General features: G+C 48.8%; 3 protein-coding genes across 4 annotated transcripts in view; 1 reads left to right on the forward strand and 2 right to left on the reverse strand.

Moving 5' to 3' along the window:
* Positions 1-14,908, reverse strand: part of LOC119127193 — a 665,522-nt gene that overhangs the window by 245,539 nt on the left and 405,075 nt on the right. The window lies entirely within an intron of this gene.
* LOC119127287 (C-type lectin lectoxin-Lio2-like) overlaps positions 1-14,908 on the forward strand; it is a 68,825-nt gene that overhangs the window by 16,806 nt on the left and 37,111 nt on the right. The gene's annotated exons all lie outside the window — the stretch shown is intronic.
* Positions 4-14,356, reverse strand: adamts12 (ADAM metallopeptidase with thrombospondin type 1 motif, 12). Of its 2 annotated transcripts, XM_037258935.1 has the most exons (25): positions 14,208-14,356; positions 12,081-12,122; positions 11,421-11,779; positions 7,237-7,414; positions 6,887-7,077; positions 6,563-6,646; positions 6,339-6,463; positions 6,106-6,255; positions 5,875-6,018; positions 5,662-5,806; positions 5,448-5,540; positions 5,221-5,366; positions 4,990-5,159; positions 4,596-4,729; positions 4,350-4,470; positions 3,640-3,884; positions 3,419-3,560; positions 3,073-3,199; positions 2,788-2,998; positions 1,790-2,716; positions 1,320-1,472; positions 1,083-1,259; positions 865-1,011; positions 565-718; positions 4-506 (listed from the first exon to the last, which is right to left on the reverse strand). In XM_037258935.1, exons 3-25 carry the CDS (start codon positions 11,601-11,603, stop codon positions 391-393), a joined length of 4,263 nt encoding a protein of 1,420 aa, XP_037114830.1. In that variant the 5' UTR covers positions 11,604-11,779; positions 12,081-12,122; positions 14,208-14,356; the 3' UTR covers positions 4-390. The 2 variants fall into 2 exon arrangements, with proteins under 2 accessions (XP_037114830.1, XP_037114829.1); XM_037258934.1 differs by lacking the exon at positions 14,208-14,356 and having other exon boundaries at positions 12,081-13,138.

The raw sequence follows: 14,908 nt of genomic DNA on the forward strand, positions 1-14,908 counted from the left end.
CAGTGTCTTTACTGGTCACATTTATTGCCGTGGAAGCACATGCCTGACATTGCTATGTACAAGATCATACAAAGACAGTAGGCATCCTTTGAGGGACCTGAGAGGGATGACCTGCAACGCCTCTTTGCTCACTTTCACACCAGAGAAGCACCACAGTTCAACTTAACAGAAGTACAATTGAACCTTTTTCCCCTACACACAGTGCCAACGCAATCATGAAAAGCGCAATGAGTACTAAACAAGCGTGTTATTAACAATGTAAAAGAGGTCAAATGTCATTATGTACATTCTGCTCATAGAAGTTGAAATTAGAAGCTGTATTTTGAACAGTTTTATGCGTAGTCCGCCCACCCGCCCGCCTGCCTGACGAGAGAGGACGCGCCCGCCCCTCTAGGAGTCGCAGGTGCTACAACACTGTCTCTGCACCGACCTGAGAGAGCATCGGCCCAGCAGCTTCAGTTTGTCGCAAAAGCGAGACGACATTGTGTTCTTCCTGCACACTGGGCCTGACAAAAGAGGAAGGCAGCTTACTCGTAGTCGAAACGCAAGAATGGTGTAACCAACCTGTGGTGGGCCGACATTGCTGCGTGTTGCACTTCCTGAGCGCTTCCGGTTTGGACATCTTCTCGCACAGGCCGTCTGGCATGATAGCAGAGTCCTGGGCATTCACGCAGATGACCTCACGCCGCTGCTGACCTCCTCCGCAGCTCACCGCGCACTGCAAATTCAAAAGATACGATTTTCCAAGCGGCATGGTCCAAAGTCCTCATCATCATCATCAGTTAGCCGGCACGCTAACAGCCTACCGGGGGCTAATGTCGGCTAGCGGACGAGCGGCGTATGTCCGTGGTTACTGTCACAAACCTGCTCCCACTCTTCTGCCCTCCACTCGGCGCAAGGTTTCAAGCCGCACGACTCGGTGCTGTTCGGCCTGGGTGTCGGACCACAACCTTGAGGAACCGGACAGTACACCAAACGCTCTCGCATTCCCTCGCCGCAGCTCCCGGAGCACTGACGTGGGCAGACGTGACGTTTTGAAAATGAACAAGCTGGATCAAGCAGAAAACACACAAGACACATACGGGTCCCCACGGTGACACGTTCCAGTCCACGCAGGTCTTGAGGGGGCAAGTCAAAGTACTGACAGGTTTGCCGGACAGCGCCTGACAGTGGAACGGCCTTAGAGGACGGTGATTCTGGGAATCCACACACTGGACATCCCGGTAGCGCTTTCCTACCACCGCGCATTTCTCCGGACACTGCGGACAAGAGCAAAGTTCCGACACGGCGACAGAAATGAATTGGATTTAAGATGTTACCTTGCTCCAGCTACCGCTTTGCCAGATGGCACACGGCTGAAGACGGCAAGTGCGAGCGGGCTCGGGTTTCTTGGTGCCGGCGCAGTCCTCGTCCTTCTGGGAACTGCACGTCACCTTTCGCCATATTGCGCCAATTCCACATGTGGTTGAGCACTGGGGTGGGAAAACAAGTCTATTTTGAAGGAAGCGTCAATTAAAACGGATGAATGAGTTCCACTGATCATTGTTTTCGGGAGAGTGGTCTTTTACAAATCAACACAAGCCTAATGCAAAAAACAAAACAAAAAGTTTCACGACTCCAGTTTAATATATATAAAGAATTATTTCCAAAAGCCTCTAAATAGCGTTTATGGTCATGCATGAGAACATAAGAGGTGTTGTTAAAGGGTTAGAACACTGTGACATTTTCAAAAACGTTGGCACAGCACTTAAATGGGATGATATACGACGGTCGTAAATCTTGCACCCACCTCGCTCCAGTTTCCTGCGAGCCAAAACACACCCGGCTCTCTTGGACCCTGAGTGCGCTGGGGAGGTGGCTGATTCTGGTTCCTGGAGCGGTTACCTCTGGACCGGGTTGAGTTTGTTTTGGCAGTGGCGTTTTTCTCGGGGGTGACAGCAGGCTTCTTTGTTTTAATCATCTTTATCGTGGTGCTGAGCGGCGCTTGCGTTGTGCGGAGGCTGCTTTTGGGCGGAACCCAACGTGACTTTAACGTGGGTGTGGTTAGACCAACGGCAAATGGGGTGCCGTGGCGACTGATCTCGGCAGTAGCGTGTGGGCTGAAGGAGGAGGATGTGGCGGCTTCTGTGGTTGGCTGCGGGCCAGGACTACTTGTTTGTAAAGCGGCTGCAATAACGACACGAGGAATCGCCGTGGTTGATTGAAGAGGATTTGGGAACCAAGTGGTACTGGCGTCCAGGTCAATGATCCCCTCCTCGTCCTCCTGCTCCACCGATGTCCTCTCTTGTACGATGTAGTCATAACCCGGAACGCTCATCACCGCATCGGGTGTGCTTCCGTCCTCGCTGTCCAAGCTCTCCTCTGGTTCTATCTTTGCTACTCTTGGACTTTCCCCTCTTTTGTTAGTCTTCTCCACAACGTAATGATCAAGGAAGGGGATTTTAGAGGTGAGTGATGCGGTCGTAGGTGTGGCGGAGGTGCTCGTGGGAGCGCCGGTGGTGGTGGAGGAAGGCTTGGAGGGGGTGTTCTTTGGTGGGTAAATGCGGCGGTATTTAGGAGGAGATCCGGGTTGTCGCCGAAGACTCGAACTGGGGCAGCTCTGTAGAGCGCACAGCGATCTGGTGCGAGGCTTGGTCGCGAGGTCGCAGATGTTTTGGGGCGCTAACGCACATGTCACATTGCGGGATCGGACGCCTCCTCCGCATGTCACCGGACACTGGAGAGACGACGGAGGAGCCGTTACCATATGGTCCAATGACACGGGAAGGGGAGAGAAGTTTGACTTACTTGTTCCCAGAGTCCAACGAGCCAGTCCTGTCCGCAGGGTATGTCTCGATTGCACGGCACGACGGGTTTAGGTTTAAGCAGCTGCTTGCACTCCACGGGATGGAGCACCCTCTCCTCACCGGAAACGGTGCGGACGCAGAGCACGGTACGCTTCCGCAAACCTTCCGATCCGCAGGCGGCCGAGCACTGCTGCCAGCCTCCCACCCACCACCTGAGGCAGAAACTCAGCGGTGACGACTGTCGAGTCAGGCACGCCGCCGATCAGGAGGATTCGACGCTACCGACCTGGCGGGGCAATCCATGTTCTTACACTTGCGGTGTCTGTCTTGCGGACGGACCTCTGGGTCGCACAGAGACTCGTCTACGACGCCGACGTCCGTCTCGAAGCAGCGCGCGGGCTGCTGCTGTTCACCTGAGACAGACAGGAGGATGTCAAACTCAAGGCGCCCGGGGGCCAGATACGGCCCGCCGCATCTTTCTGCGCGGCCCGCGAGAACAAATCCAATTCATGTCAGCACTAAAATTGCAAATTGTCTTCAAGCTATTGCAAGCATTTCTTTTCACCATTCATCTTTTCAAAATATTTGAAATGATGATGATGATGTCTTAGATATGAAAAGACAGGCCTGACCTTGTCCACAAGTGGTGCTGCAGTCTGTCCATGCACCATGTCTCCACCTGTAAATGGGTTCGATGACCTCATTTCCTGTCTCTTTGCTCTTCCTAATAGTGTACTCGTACTGGAGGCCAGGGTTCTTCTCCTGAAACAACAACTGGACAACGGCATGTCAATTCTTCTACCTATCCATCCATCCAGACGTTGGTCTTTCAAGTCGGGATAGGGGGGCCTACCTGCAGCACGACTGGCTCTTTGGTGGGTCCAGGCGCGGTGAGGTTCTCCATGTTCCCCCTACGTTGGTAGTAGAAGGTGGTCCCACCGGCCTGGTACTCCCCGTTCCACTGGATGATGTAGTTGCCGTTGAGAAAGTAGTCCTCCGAGCCTTGTCTCCTCAGCGCCAGGAAATTACCTGCCTCCTCAGTTTCCTTCACCAGGATGTCCCGGGCCCCCTCAGGTATCACCCCCACGTCCACGTACCCTGCCATAGATGGGGGTGAAGTAATGGATGGGCCACCGTGGCTGCTTCTCTCTGATCTTTAATAGAGGGTGGGCTGCTTGTGTGTGTTCGGCGTGGGGGGCACTGCCGCCCTGTCTCTGCTTTTTATTGTCTGTGAATGGCGGAGGAGCAAGTAACTGCGAGTGGCTCTGTGGAGTTTAATGATGTTTGTGGGAAGGTGTGTGCGTGTGTGTGTGTCTTTCTTGCGCTTATGTCTACGCTTTTTGAAGTATTACACATCTGGCTGGTTATCTGAGAAAGATGCTGTGCCCAACAGCAGAGGGAGAGACCATTGGCACGAGGGACATTGTTTAACCTTCAAGGGCTTTCTTTTTTTTATCTTTAGAGCAACCTTTGCTCAGTCGGGACGATGAGTTACACTTGAGAGTTTGACCCTTGACCTACACGGGTGAATTGATGTGAATAAATGGAGTCAGGAAATCTCACCGAAGCCCTCTCCCTCCTCAAACGACTTGTAGACCGTCTTGCAGCTTGTGCCGTCACCCAAACACACTCCGCAACGATCCTCGACCGCATTCGAGTCGATGCCGTAGTCGCAGCCCACCTCCTTTGGGATAAAAGGCGTGGATAAACGTCAGCGGAGGCCGATTACATAAGAGAAACTTGAATCTGTGGAAGCTTTTGGTAACTTGCTATTCAGCCTCCCCAGCCTCTCTTACCCAGGCACACTACCTTGCACACTCCGTTGACGCAGATGTTTCTGGAGTTGTTGTTCATGAAGCACGGCGTTCCGTCCGTCACCGTGTCGAGCATCTTCTCCGAAAAATACTCGCTGTCGGGCCGGCAGTGGAGCTCGCAAGGGTTTACTGTAAAAGCCGGTGGGGGAGAATATTTTACAACAAGTATGTTTCATGAAAACAAGCAAAAGTGGGCTACACGGTGAAGTCTCGAGATTTTATTTTCACAGTGTCTTAGAAGATATTTTATGATGACAATCTTTTGGGGGCGCTAAAATGACCTAAACAGCTGTGGCGATTACATTGTGAATGCTGCCCCCTACTGGAAGACACACACATGGCCACAACTTGCCAAAACTTGCATGCGTGGGGTCCGCATGAGTACTCACAGGGGTTAGCCACAGGAATCCATTTGTAGAGCTCGTTTTGGTAGGGCACGGTGTCAAACTCGCTGCACAGCATCTCTCTAAAGGTGGGCTTATCCTTCTGGCAGGCTCTCGTGTTACACGTCCGATAGCGCTTCCTCTCACCCGTGCAGTACTTGCCGCCAAACTCTGGCCTGAGGGGACGGATCACGTGATGTCATAGAGTCGCAACTATAATGTCAAATACGCTCTTACTTTGGGTTGTTACATTCTCTTTCGGCTGATTGAACTCCAGTGCCGCAAGTCCTGGAGCAGTGAGACCACGTCGTCCATTGCCCCCAGCCTCCGTTCACCGTCTCGGGCAGCTTGCCCACAATCACACACTCTCCAGAGATACACCACTGAGGCCAAAGCACGTGACATTTGACGATGAGGGGACAACCACAAGCCGGCGCCACCCCGAAGCGGTCGGAGGCCGATACCTTTTCCGGCCCGCATCGAGTCCCGTCAATGGGCGAGTCCAATTTGGAGCGACAGGAGCCGTTCACGGAGCACCAAAGAATCTGGCAAACGTTCTGAGGAACGACAGAAATCAGCCGATTTCATGTGCTGACGTGGCTCTGGATTATATCAGGTTAGTCTACACTGGAAGCTGTGCTCAGCGCAATTTGATCCCATATTCATGAGTGCACTTACATCCACCTCGTGGCAGTAGGTAGCGTTGGGCCCGTACTGGAGCTGACATTGGTGGTGCGTTGTGTAGCGAACGCCAAGGCGTGCCAGAGGGGTGGTGAGGTCTCTTTTGGAAGGACGGTCGTCCAGGCAGAAACCCCATCCGCGACTGAAAGATAATGGAGGTTTTTTTGTTGTTGTACGAATTTGTCGCCAAAGGACCTAAAGTGAGCTCACTCGAGGAAGCGTGTGATGTAGTCCTTGGAGCAGGACGACCAAGTGAGAGGCGAGCTGTCGTACATCAGCTGTCTGGACATGATGAAGGGGTGCCTCCCTCCCACCTCGCAGTCGTTCCCTTGGCCGTCGTGATGGATTCCAAAGCTGTGCTCGAGCGTAGCCCGCAAGAAGAACAGCTGCGATTTGCTGCTACTGCACGTGTAAGATGCTCTTTCGTCGTTTAAGACGCACCTATGACCCATTTCGTGGGCAATGGTGAAGGCCACGGGTAAGCCGGAATCCTCGTTGATGTTGCAGCTGCGGTGCGGCTGGCACATCCCAGAGAGGTGAGACAAGCCCAAGGTCTCGCAGGGTTGGTTCATTCCAGCGCAGATGTCCTTCCTGGGATGTCCAAACACAGGCCAGGCCGAGGAACATTTGGAACACTCGCTTCCTTTTCAAACCGTGTCTTGTGTTTCGCTTGCCTGGTGACCAACACGGCGACGTCGTGATGGGCTGGATGCGTGTCGCTCTGAGGATTTAAGTTCTTCTGCCAGGCGCAGAAGCTGGACAGAGTGGTGTCTGCATGGTGGGCGATCTTTAGACCTTTCTGTGCGGACAAACATGACATCAAAACAAGACATGTGCATGAATTCATTCTCAACATAGAATCCAAAAATATATATGAATATATAATAGGTGTCGCTACCTCTTCTCCTTGTAGCAGAATCAGACGAACCAAGAGGACATGGATGGCGTTGCCGATACTGGCGTCGTGGAAGATACCCGCCACCTTGCCAGCATATTCAAAGGGAAGTATTGGTGAAAACCTTTTGTATACAAACATTTGAGTTGCCATCAAGTGAGAAATGAAATAACATCTTTGCTCGTCTGTCTGTTCGTTGAAGATGCGTTTGGTGACGACGGAAAGCTGGCCACTTTACATTTGAGCAAAGTGTCATTTATTAACCTTTTTGAAACGCACTCCAGAGATCAAGAATGTGAATAATATGAGGTCGCAAAATACTCTCACCATGTTCATGATGGTGAAGATGTAGGACTCCACATTGTCGCTGCCGTGATAATCCATGAGCTTGGAATCGGCCACCACCATGGTCTCCACCCAGCGCTCCCTGCTGACCGAGCGCCGGGAGCGGGACTGCGTCGGGCCGTGCTCCCTCTCCCACTGCTCTCTCTCCCTCTCCACACGCACAGAGTCACCATCTGAGGCGGAAAAGGGAAAACCAATACAGTACCATACAAAAAGTTGTTTTTTCCTCATTCTGACATCCAAATACATTTTTGGATGAGCTAAAATTGCAAATCCCGATATTGCCATTGTCATTGTGCGTGAACCAGGAAGTAGTCTGCGTCGATAAATACCTGCTACTCCACACGGGCTGGGTGTCTGTCTACCCTCGGCGCTGCGTTTTTCCCTGTGCGTTACCGTGGCAACCCTGGGGAAGATGATGTGCGGCTCTGGGGAACCTGCAGGATCCCATGGAGATTTAGGGAGCGGCTCAATGAAGAAGTGGCCCTCGGGTAGGGAGAAGAAGCCTCTCTGTTGGGGGGGGGGGGGGGGGGAGAAATGAGCCCAAGTGATTACGAGCTCGTGACATAGCTTGGTTGTTTTACAACATGAAGTTTGAAACGCCAGCAGAAAAAGGTCATTTCTCATGCAGTCAGGTTCATCATTATTCATCAGGTGAGCTATGAGACATCCTCTGTTTCTTCTTTCTTTCCCCGCAGGCACATTCTGTCTGCAAAAAAGAAACGTCTCGCCAAGTATGCCATGCAAGTTCTTACTGGTGTGCAAGTGCTTTTTTTTTTTTTTTTAAACGCGCGCACATAAAAAGTTCATAGACGCGCCCTCTAGCACAAACAAAATATTTCAGAAAGTTTGGGATTTTTTTTTTTTCTTTCTTTAAAGGGGGGGGACTTCACACCTTGTCTTTTTCACATCTGGCCCAGGTTACAGGCACTCTTCATAAACTTGATAGCGTGTGTGGACGTTGCGTTTAGGTGTTGGGTCCAAACAAGCCCGGACTGCTTTAAAGTCACTTGCATGGAAGGAAATTATGCTGACTGAGAGAATATAATAGGATGAAATAGCAAGAGTTATAGCAATAATGCTGCTTTTATAAAGGGAAGTCAACCTCGCTTTCGATTGACAGCAGAGATTAAAACGTGTACAAATACATTGCTGCTGTACTTTGGTAGATATTTTAGGATCTGTCATTTGCTTGCATGATTGAGAGTACTAAGAACAAATATTTACTTTGATACAATTGAGAGTTGATTTGTACCCTTTTACAGTACTTTAGTTTCTCCAGCGTGCCAAAAGCAGCTGTGAGAAATCAGGCCATGTGCTGTGTCCTGCTGCGCTCCAGTTATGCACCATTCCAGTTTTTAGGTCATTCCGGACACTTTTATGTGAAGAGGGGAGGGAAAAAAAATCCCCTAACATGTTTATGTGCACCGGATATCATTTTTCCTTTTTTGGGGCAGTTCAAGAAGTTCGTTTGGGGAGGCGCAGTCCCTTTGCACTTTGTTAGTCCACCTGTTGATCTGAATTTTGTAAAATAGGCACGAGTCAGCATTTTTTTTTTCTCGTGGGTGGGAGATACTTTCTGAATATTCTCAACTACTAAATCATTGCAATTGTCATACAGAGCAGAGTTATGCTGCTAAATTGGACAGTGCAGGTGTACTTTTTCAGACAGGAAACAACAAGCAGACTCCAAATTTATCTCGGTTGCTTCAAGACACGATTAATCAACAATTTCACACAATCGAGAGAAATCTTGACAATCGATTCTTATCCCTACCCATAGATCACCAACTGTGGTAGTAGTGATGTGGCTCCTCAAGTGGTTTGCAAAAGAATTACTGAATTAAATTTAATTACAACAATGATTTCATTTACATTAAAACAACATGAAATGGAATAATAAACGTTTGAACAAGGTTAAGCATTTTTTGAATTCAGTATGTTACATTTTTTATTTTTCAAGTGGCTTCGCTGTACAAGGTTGCCTTTTATTTGGCATCCCCACCCAAAGTGAGAAGAAATAAAATAGGGAGGAAAATCTTTGGAGAATGGCCTTTGGCTATCAGTGTTGATGGACTCATCCACAAAGCATGTAAGCTGATCAGTCCCCAGTGAAGTGACGGCTATTTCCCAGAGGCACAACTTGCAGCTGATTTCACTGCTCTCTCACAGTCTCCTTTATTGTCAGCACGTTCTCACGCTCCCAGATAAAGCTCGCAAGGCAAAAACACATACAAACAATCAATACGCTGGGAGAAAAGTAGTTGCCCTGCGCGGTGTTTGGCTGCAAACATACCTCCGTGTCACCACCTATATATGTGCGGTGTTTAACTTGCAAAGAGCAAAGCAGGTGGCGGAGTGCAGATGGGCCGGGCCGGGAAGGAATGCCACGGGGAGGCCCATCCAAACACGTGTTGCTCTGCGTGATTCAGAAGATCTGCAAAGCCAGTGTACTACGTCTGGGCTTGCGTGCTCTTTTATTGACACTACCTGAGCTCCGCAAATGATCCTGTGCAACAACATAGTACAAATAGTTTTGCTCCTGTACTTAGAGACCCGGCGAAGTGAATTGAAAGATTTGTTTCTAAATCTGCTGTACATGTTTGAAGGTGATTGCTGAAAGGTACATTTTACTTTTGTACTTCTCAGTTCAGTCGTTGAATCGGTACTAGTACTTCTACTTAATGGCAGCGTGCGAGTACGTTTACACACGCCAGTAAGTAAGCTAACTCAAACGGGCGCCGCCTAACTATTTGCATGAATATTTGGTCGGTTTTCTACTCTTGGGCCTAGAAAAGTATGAGGTCGGGACGTTAATCCCTGGAACCTGGAGGAAGTGTGTTTTGTGTATGAGGTAGCAGTACCGCAGGAGGTTACCATAACACGGTAAATACAACGACCATGTGGAACCGCTTTACGGCGCTTTCCTACTTCTGTGAGTTTCAAGTCTTGGCTGTTGGTGACCTTCTAGAACTTATTCGTGGGGAAACAGGTAGAGTTGCTCGTTATACAATGAGCGCCTTTCAACTTTCTCCCAAGAGGATCGCTATTGCTAATAAGGTGGAGGGGATCATTACAGGAGAATTCCTTTCTGCCGGGTCAAAAACTATCTTCATTTATCTACGTGTCAGAAGAGAGAGAAAAAAAATTGGTGTAATAGGTCTAAACTTGTTTGTACTTGTTTAGCGGAGCGCCTCAGGGAATGGCTAAGCTTCTATGGAAAACGTGAAAAAAAACCCCATGAAAGGCAAATCTCAACAACTTTCACCCAGCCGTTGTGACCAATTCTCATAATGGAGAGGAGCACAATTTGCTCAAACAAATGTCACTTTGTCTTCTGCTCATAGGAAACAGAGAGTATCTGTGTTTACGAGACTACTACACATCATTTTATCAAAAAGCTGTCGAGCATCGCTGATTTATTGCCTTTGTGCCTGTAGGTTGTTTTTTGTTTTTTTCCCCAAACCCTTGTGCCAAAGGAAAATGACACACATACTGACAATCAGGCTGAATTTGAGCATTTTAAGTCATTTAAACTTTAAACATTTAAACTACAAGGAGCTTCACATTGTTGTACTAAAGTCAAAGTAAAAAAAAAAAATATATATATATATATATATATATATATATATATATGTGTGTCATCGACTTGGCTCGGTAGTCACATGTAACAATGCGGATCGCTCGGCAGGGAGCAACGACGTCCGTTGGCTAACGCAACCAATGGAGCACACCAAAAACAGGACAAAAGTGCCATCCTATCACATCCCGTGTACTATTTCTAAATGTTTCCGGTTCTCAGACTCTGCCTCTCTGCCTTATTTCTGGACACTGCAGTATTTGATGAGCTGAACCTATTTCAGTTCCAATACCTATTTGGCTAATTATCACCGTTAGCATAAAGTGCAAAAATTAGGTTATATTTCGATGTCTGGGGTCGACTCGTCATCACGAGTGTATTGTTGATCCAGCTGTTGTTGTGCCCATTGTCCCTTCATCCATCCTGCTTTTGCTCTCTTTCGTCCCGCTGTTCCTTTACTCTATCGCTCCATCTCAAATCAACTGGTCGAGGCAGACGGTCACCCCACTGAGCCTGGTTGCGGCTGTGTTTTTTTTTTTTCTGGCCCTAGACTAACGCTATACTCTACATCTCCTCGCGCCGACCTGAGCTCTTCAAACTGATGAAAATATGGAAGCCACCCCTCAAAGGGACAAGGGAGCAAACTGTTTTGGCTTTCAGTGACAAAGATAGAGCGAAGGTGAGACCAAGAGGACAGGAAAGGGTCTCGTGGTGAGCCGATGAGGATCGACAACAGACGTCAGAGTGTCTGCTGAGGGGCCGCTCGCTCTGCAAACAGTGTCGGGAAGTGGCTCTTTGAAGGGGAAAACTAACACACACCATACTGTTTGGGGACGAAGGAACTAAGGCCTAATGCAAAACATGATGCAATTCACTCTCAATAACAGCTAGCCAATCACAGTCGTTAACGCATCGACTTGCACGGAGGTTCCTTACCAGTCCATTACACGTGCTGACGGCCGCCGTCCCCTTCACACCCGAGACCTCGACGGTGCCGAGAAGATGGCAGGACGACCCGGCGGGAGTCCGCCGACTTTCCGTCCTGTCGGCGCTGCCGTTACGCGTCTCCAAGACGTAGTCGCTCGAAAGGAGCTGATGGTTTTGCGTCAAATTGAGCATCAAAGCTCGTCCAGTGCAGTTGAGCTTGTAGTAAACGGGCCCCGCCGTCGCCGCCGCGCTGAGGTCTCGCCTGACTCGCCCATCCTTGAAGTGGTGGGACAGAGAGTGGGAGAGGAACTCTCCGTCAGCGTTGGTTCTCACAGGATGGATGACGGACCCTGCCTGAGGCACAGCACCTGTACAATTGAAATAAGTGGTGGGACAATAACAACAATAAAAGGGTGTATGTAATCTACTTGCTGCTGCATTGAACAGTTTGGGGTCATGGGGTTAAAAAAAAAAACATCATTTGAATTACACGTATAATAAATTCATCAGAATGGTTTAAAATCATTGCTCTGTGCTACCGGTGTTATAAAAAGTAGCTTGAAGAGAAAATATCAGGATTTGCCCTGCCCCTCAGGCAGTCGGTGCTCACGGAGCGCCAGCTTACTTTGAAGTAAATTGAGTTGAGGTGTGAATGAGCAGCACACTGACCTTGTCCTGCAAGGAGAGAGAAGTTCAGGTCTTGGTGGCCGCCTGCCAGGAAGAAAACAAAGTGCTGCAGCAGAAGCAGAAGCAGAAGCCGAAGCGTGCACTCCTGCAACCATGGCATTATTTCATGGAAACAAACTCCAAGCTGTGGTAAAAGCAGCCCACGCGGGTGTCGGGACCGACTTTGCTGACTATCTCATGACATGGAGGGGAGCGTCCTGCCTCGGCCGGGAAAACCAGCGAGGCTGCCTGCGCGGAGAAGGTGAAAGCTGAGGCGCTCGGGAGGAAGGAGGGAGGGCAGGAGGGAGGGAGGGGCGAAGGAGTGTTCTTCTGTCTGCTTTCCTTCTCGGAGGAGCACCAGGCTCCGTTGGTTCATGGGCTCCAACCTTGCCTCAACGTGACGATGGACGCTCCTCAGCCTCACAGCTATGTGTCATGTCTCCTATTTTTATTAAGTGTAGCCTGTACCCATAAATGGGCTACTACAGTTTCCCTCGATCTTATTTCGGACAGTCTGAAAGCATAAACTACATTTTTTCCTCCTCTGGGAAACGTCAAACAAAAGATAAATTTAGCGCAAATACATTGAAGTTGATATGCGGGTTGCTCGTTCCACTAATACGGTTCTTCAATTTGCTTTGATCAAACGCTTTCTATATCCAATTTTATATTAGAACGGAATAGCTGCAATGTTTTATTTCGTGTATCTGAGTGAAAGTGCTTCAACAGGATTGTTGGTAATTTTTTTTAACAAAGCGGCTTAGGGTGCAAGTAAAGTGTTGGGACGGCATCGCCGATCGTAAATTACAAATATGGTCGCAAGCTTCTTGTTTGTGTGTGCGTCGCTTGACCTCTTCCTTCCTGCCCATAAACAATGACAAAAACAACATTTAACAGGAGCAGTGACAGCCAATAAAATCTCAAGATAACCGGAGGTCAGTTGAGTTTGTGACGTAACATTGTCAGCAGTATTGCTTGGATGTGTAGAACCGCACTGTTCCTCACATTGTGTGCCTCTCATGTGGTGGGATGAATAAATAAACAAATATGAAATAGCTCGGTATCTTCGTAAATGTTATGAAATGTTCTGATTTAACAACGTCTTCTGTCCCTCCAGACATGACCCAAATGGACCCCCCCCCCCCGGTTACAGTAATGTGCAGCAGACTGTGAAATGTCGGAACCTGGAAAATAATCGGGAGCTTTTGTTCGTCTTAGGTGGGACCGAGAGATTTTCCTCCCTCTACAAAGGAGCTTTTGGCCACAGTCCTTAACAAGGCATCCCTGTGTTGTGGTGCTTTAGGCCTTTTCATAATTGAGGTCAGAGGTTCTCGAGTCAAGGCCTTCGAATGATGAGGCGGGCGACATTAGGTCATTTCCTTGTTTTGAAATGAATTTATCGAATTAATGAAACTAAATCAACGAATGTCAATTTGTGTTGCCACTGCACGGATTCAGCAGATGAGGGTTTTGTAGACAACAAAGCGCTCACCGTTGTAGTGCTAACCGCTACGTCCCTCAAACTCAGCGACGAGTTTCCCACCAGGAATGTTGTCTCCTGCGCAGACAAATTCATCGTTGTGAATGCGAGTGGTTGTTTGTCTACATTTTGCAAAGTCTTGTGGCAGAAAAGAAGAAACGCAAAAGCTCTTCCACTCAAAATGACAAATGTTTCAAGTGGAAGGATTAGATATGTTTTGGGGGTATTTTTAACCGCCATGCAATGTGTTCAAAAGCAAAAAGAAAAGCTCTTAAAAATCTAGCTCTTTGTTTTAATTGTGTGGAAGAAAAACCAACAGATAAGAAACTGCACTTAGTATTCATAAACCTATTTACACTATGTACATTTTAGAAGCCCATCTTGTTCTAAAAACTCCAGCAAAGTCATGATACTCCTGTGTTGTCTTCTGATAGGGGAGCCACATCTTTTAAACACATTACATGGATTATATTTTGGTTGAGAGGCTCACATTCATCCTCTGCTACTTTTTCATCATTTCTTTCTGACATGGAATCAAGTCCAGGCTTGCCGTCGACGGAGCTCATCCACCTCTTATTTGGACAGGAAAAGTTATTTGATTGCTTTTTTTTGGGGGGGGGGGGGAGTTTCTCAAAGTAGAGTTTCAATACCTTTGGAGCGTGTGCGGGTGTGGTAGTTGGAGGTGGAGAGACTTTCTCAGGTAGTTGTAAGCTTTTGGACCATGCAAGTGGAGAGTGAGGGCAAAGTCCCGCTGGTCTCTAGTGTAGTCGTTGCCGTTTTGACAGCAGGTAGATCGGAAGACCTGGGATTCAAACAGAACTATATTGAATATGAAATGCCCATGGAAGATTCCTGGGGGTGCACATCAGTGACGACCTCTCCTGGACCACCAACATTGCATCACCGGCAATGAAAGCTCAGCGCCGCCTGTACTTCCTGCGGAAACTCAGGCGAGCAAGTGCTCCACCAGCCATCATGTTCACATTCTACCGAGGCACCATTGAGAGCGTCCTCTCCAGCTGTATCGCTGTGTGGGGTGATAGCTGCACTGAATACAACAGCAAGGCCCTGTAGCACATAGTGAACACAGCCGGAAGGATTACTGGTGCTTCACTCCCCTTCCTGAAGGACATTCACACCTCCCATCTCACCTGCAAAGCGACCACGATTGTGGGTGATGTGAGTTACCCCGCTTACACTTTGTTTGATCGACTGCCCTCTGGGAAGAGGTACAGAAGCCTGCGCTCCCGCACCACCAGACTCACCAACAGCTTCATACTCCAGGCTGTTAGGATCCTGAACTCTCTCCCCCCTCCGCCACATGACGTCCTGGCCTTTTGGGCCACGATGG

The sequence above is a fragment of the Syngnathus acus genome, chromosome 9 (genome assembly GCF_901709675.1).
Source record: "Syngnathus acus chromosome 9, fSynAcu1.2, whole genome shotgun sequence".
Taxonomy (NCBI): Eukaryota; Metazoa; Chordata; class Actinopteri; order Syngnathiformes; family Syngnathidae; genus Syngnathus; species Syngnathus acus.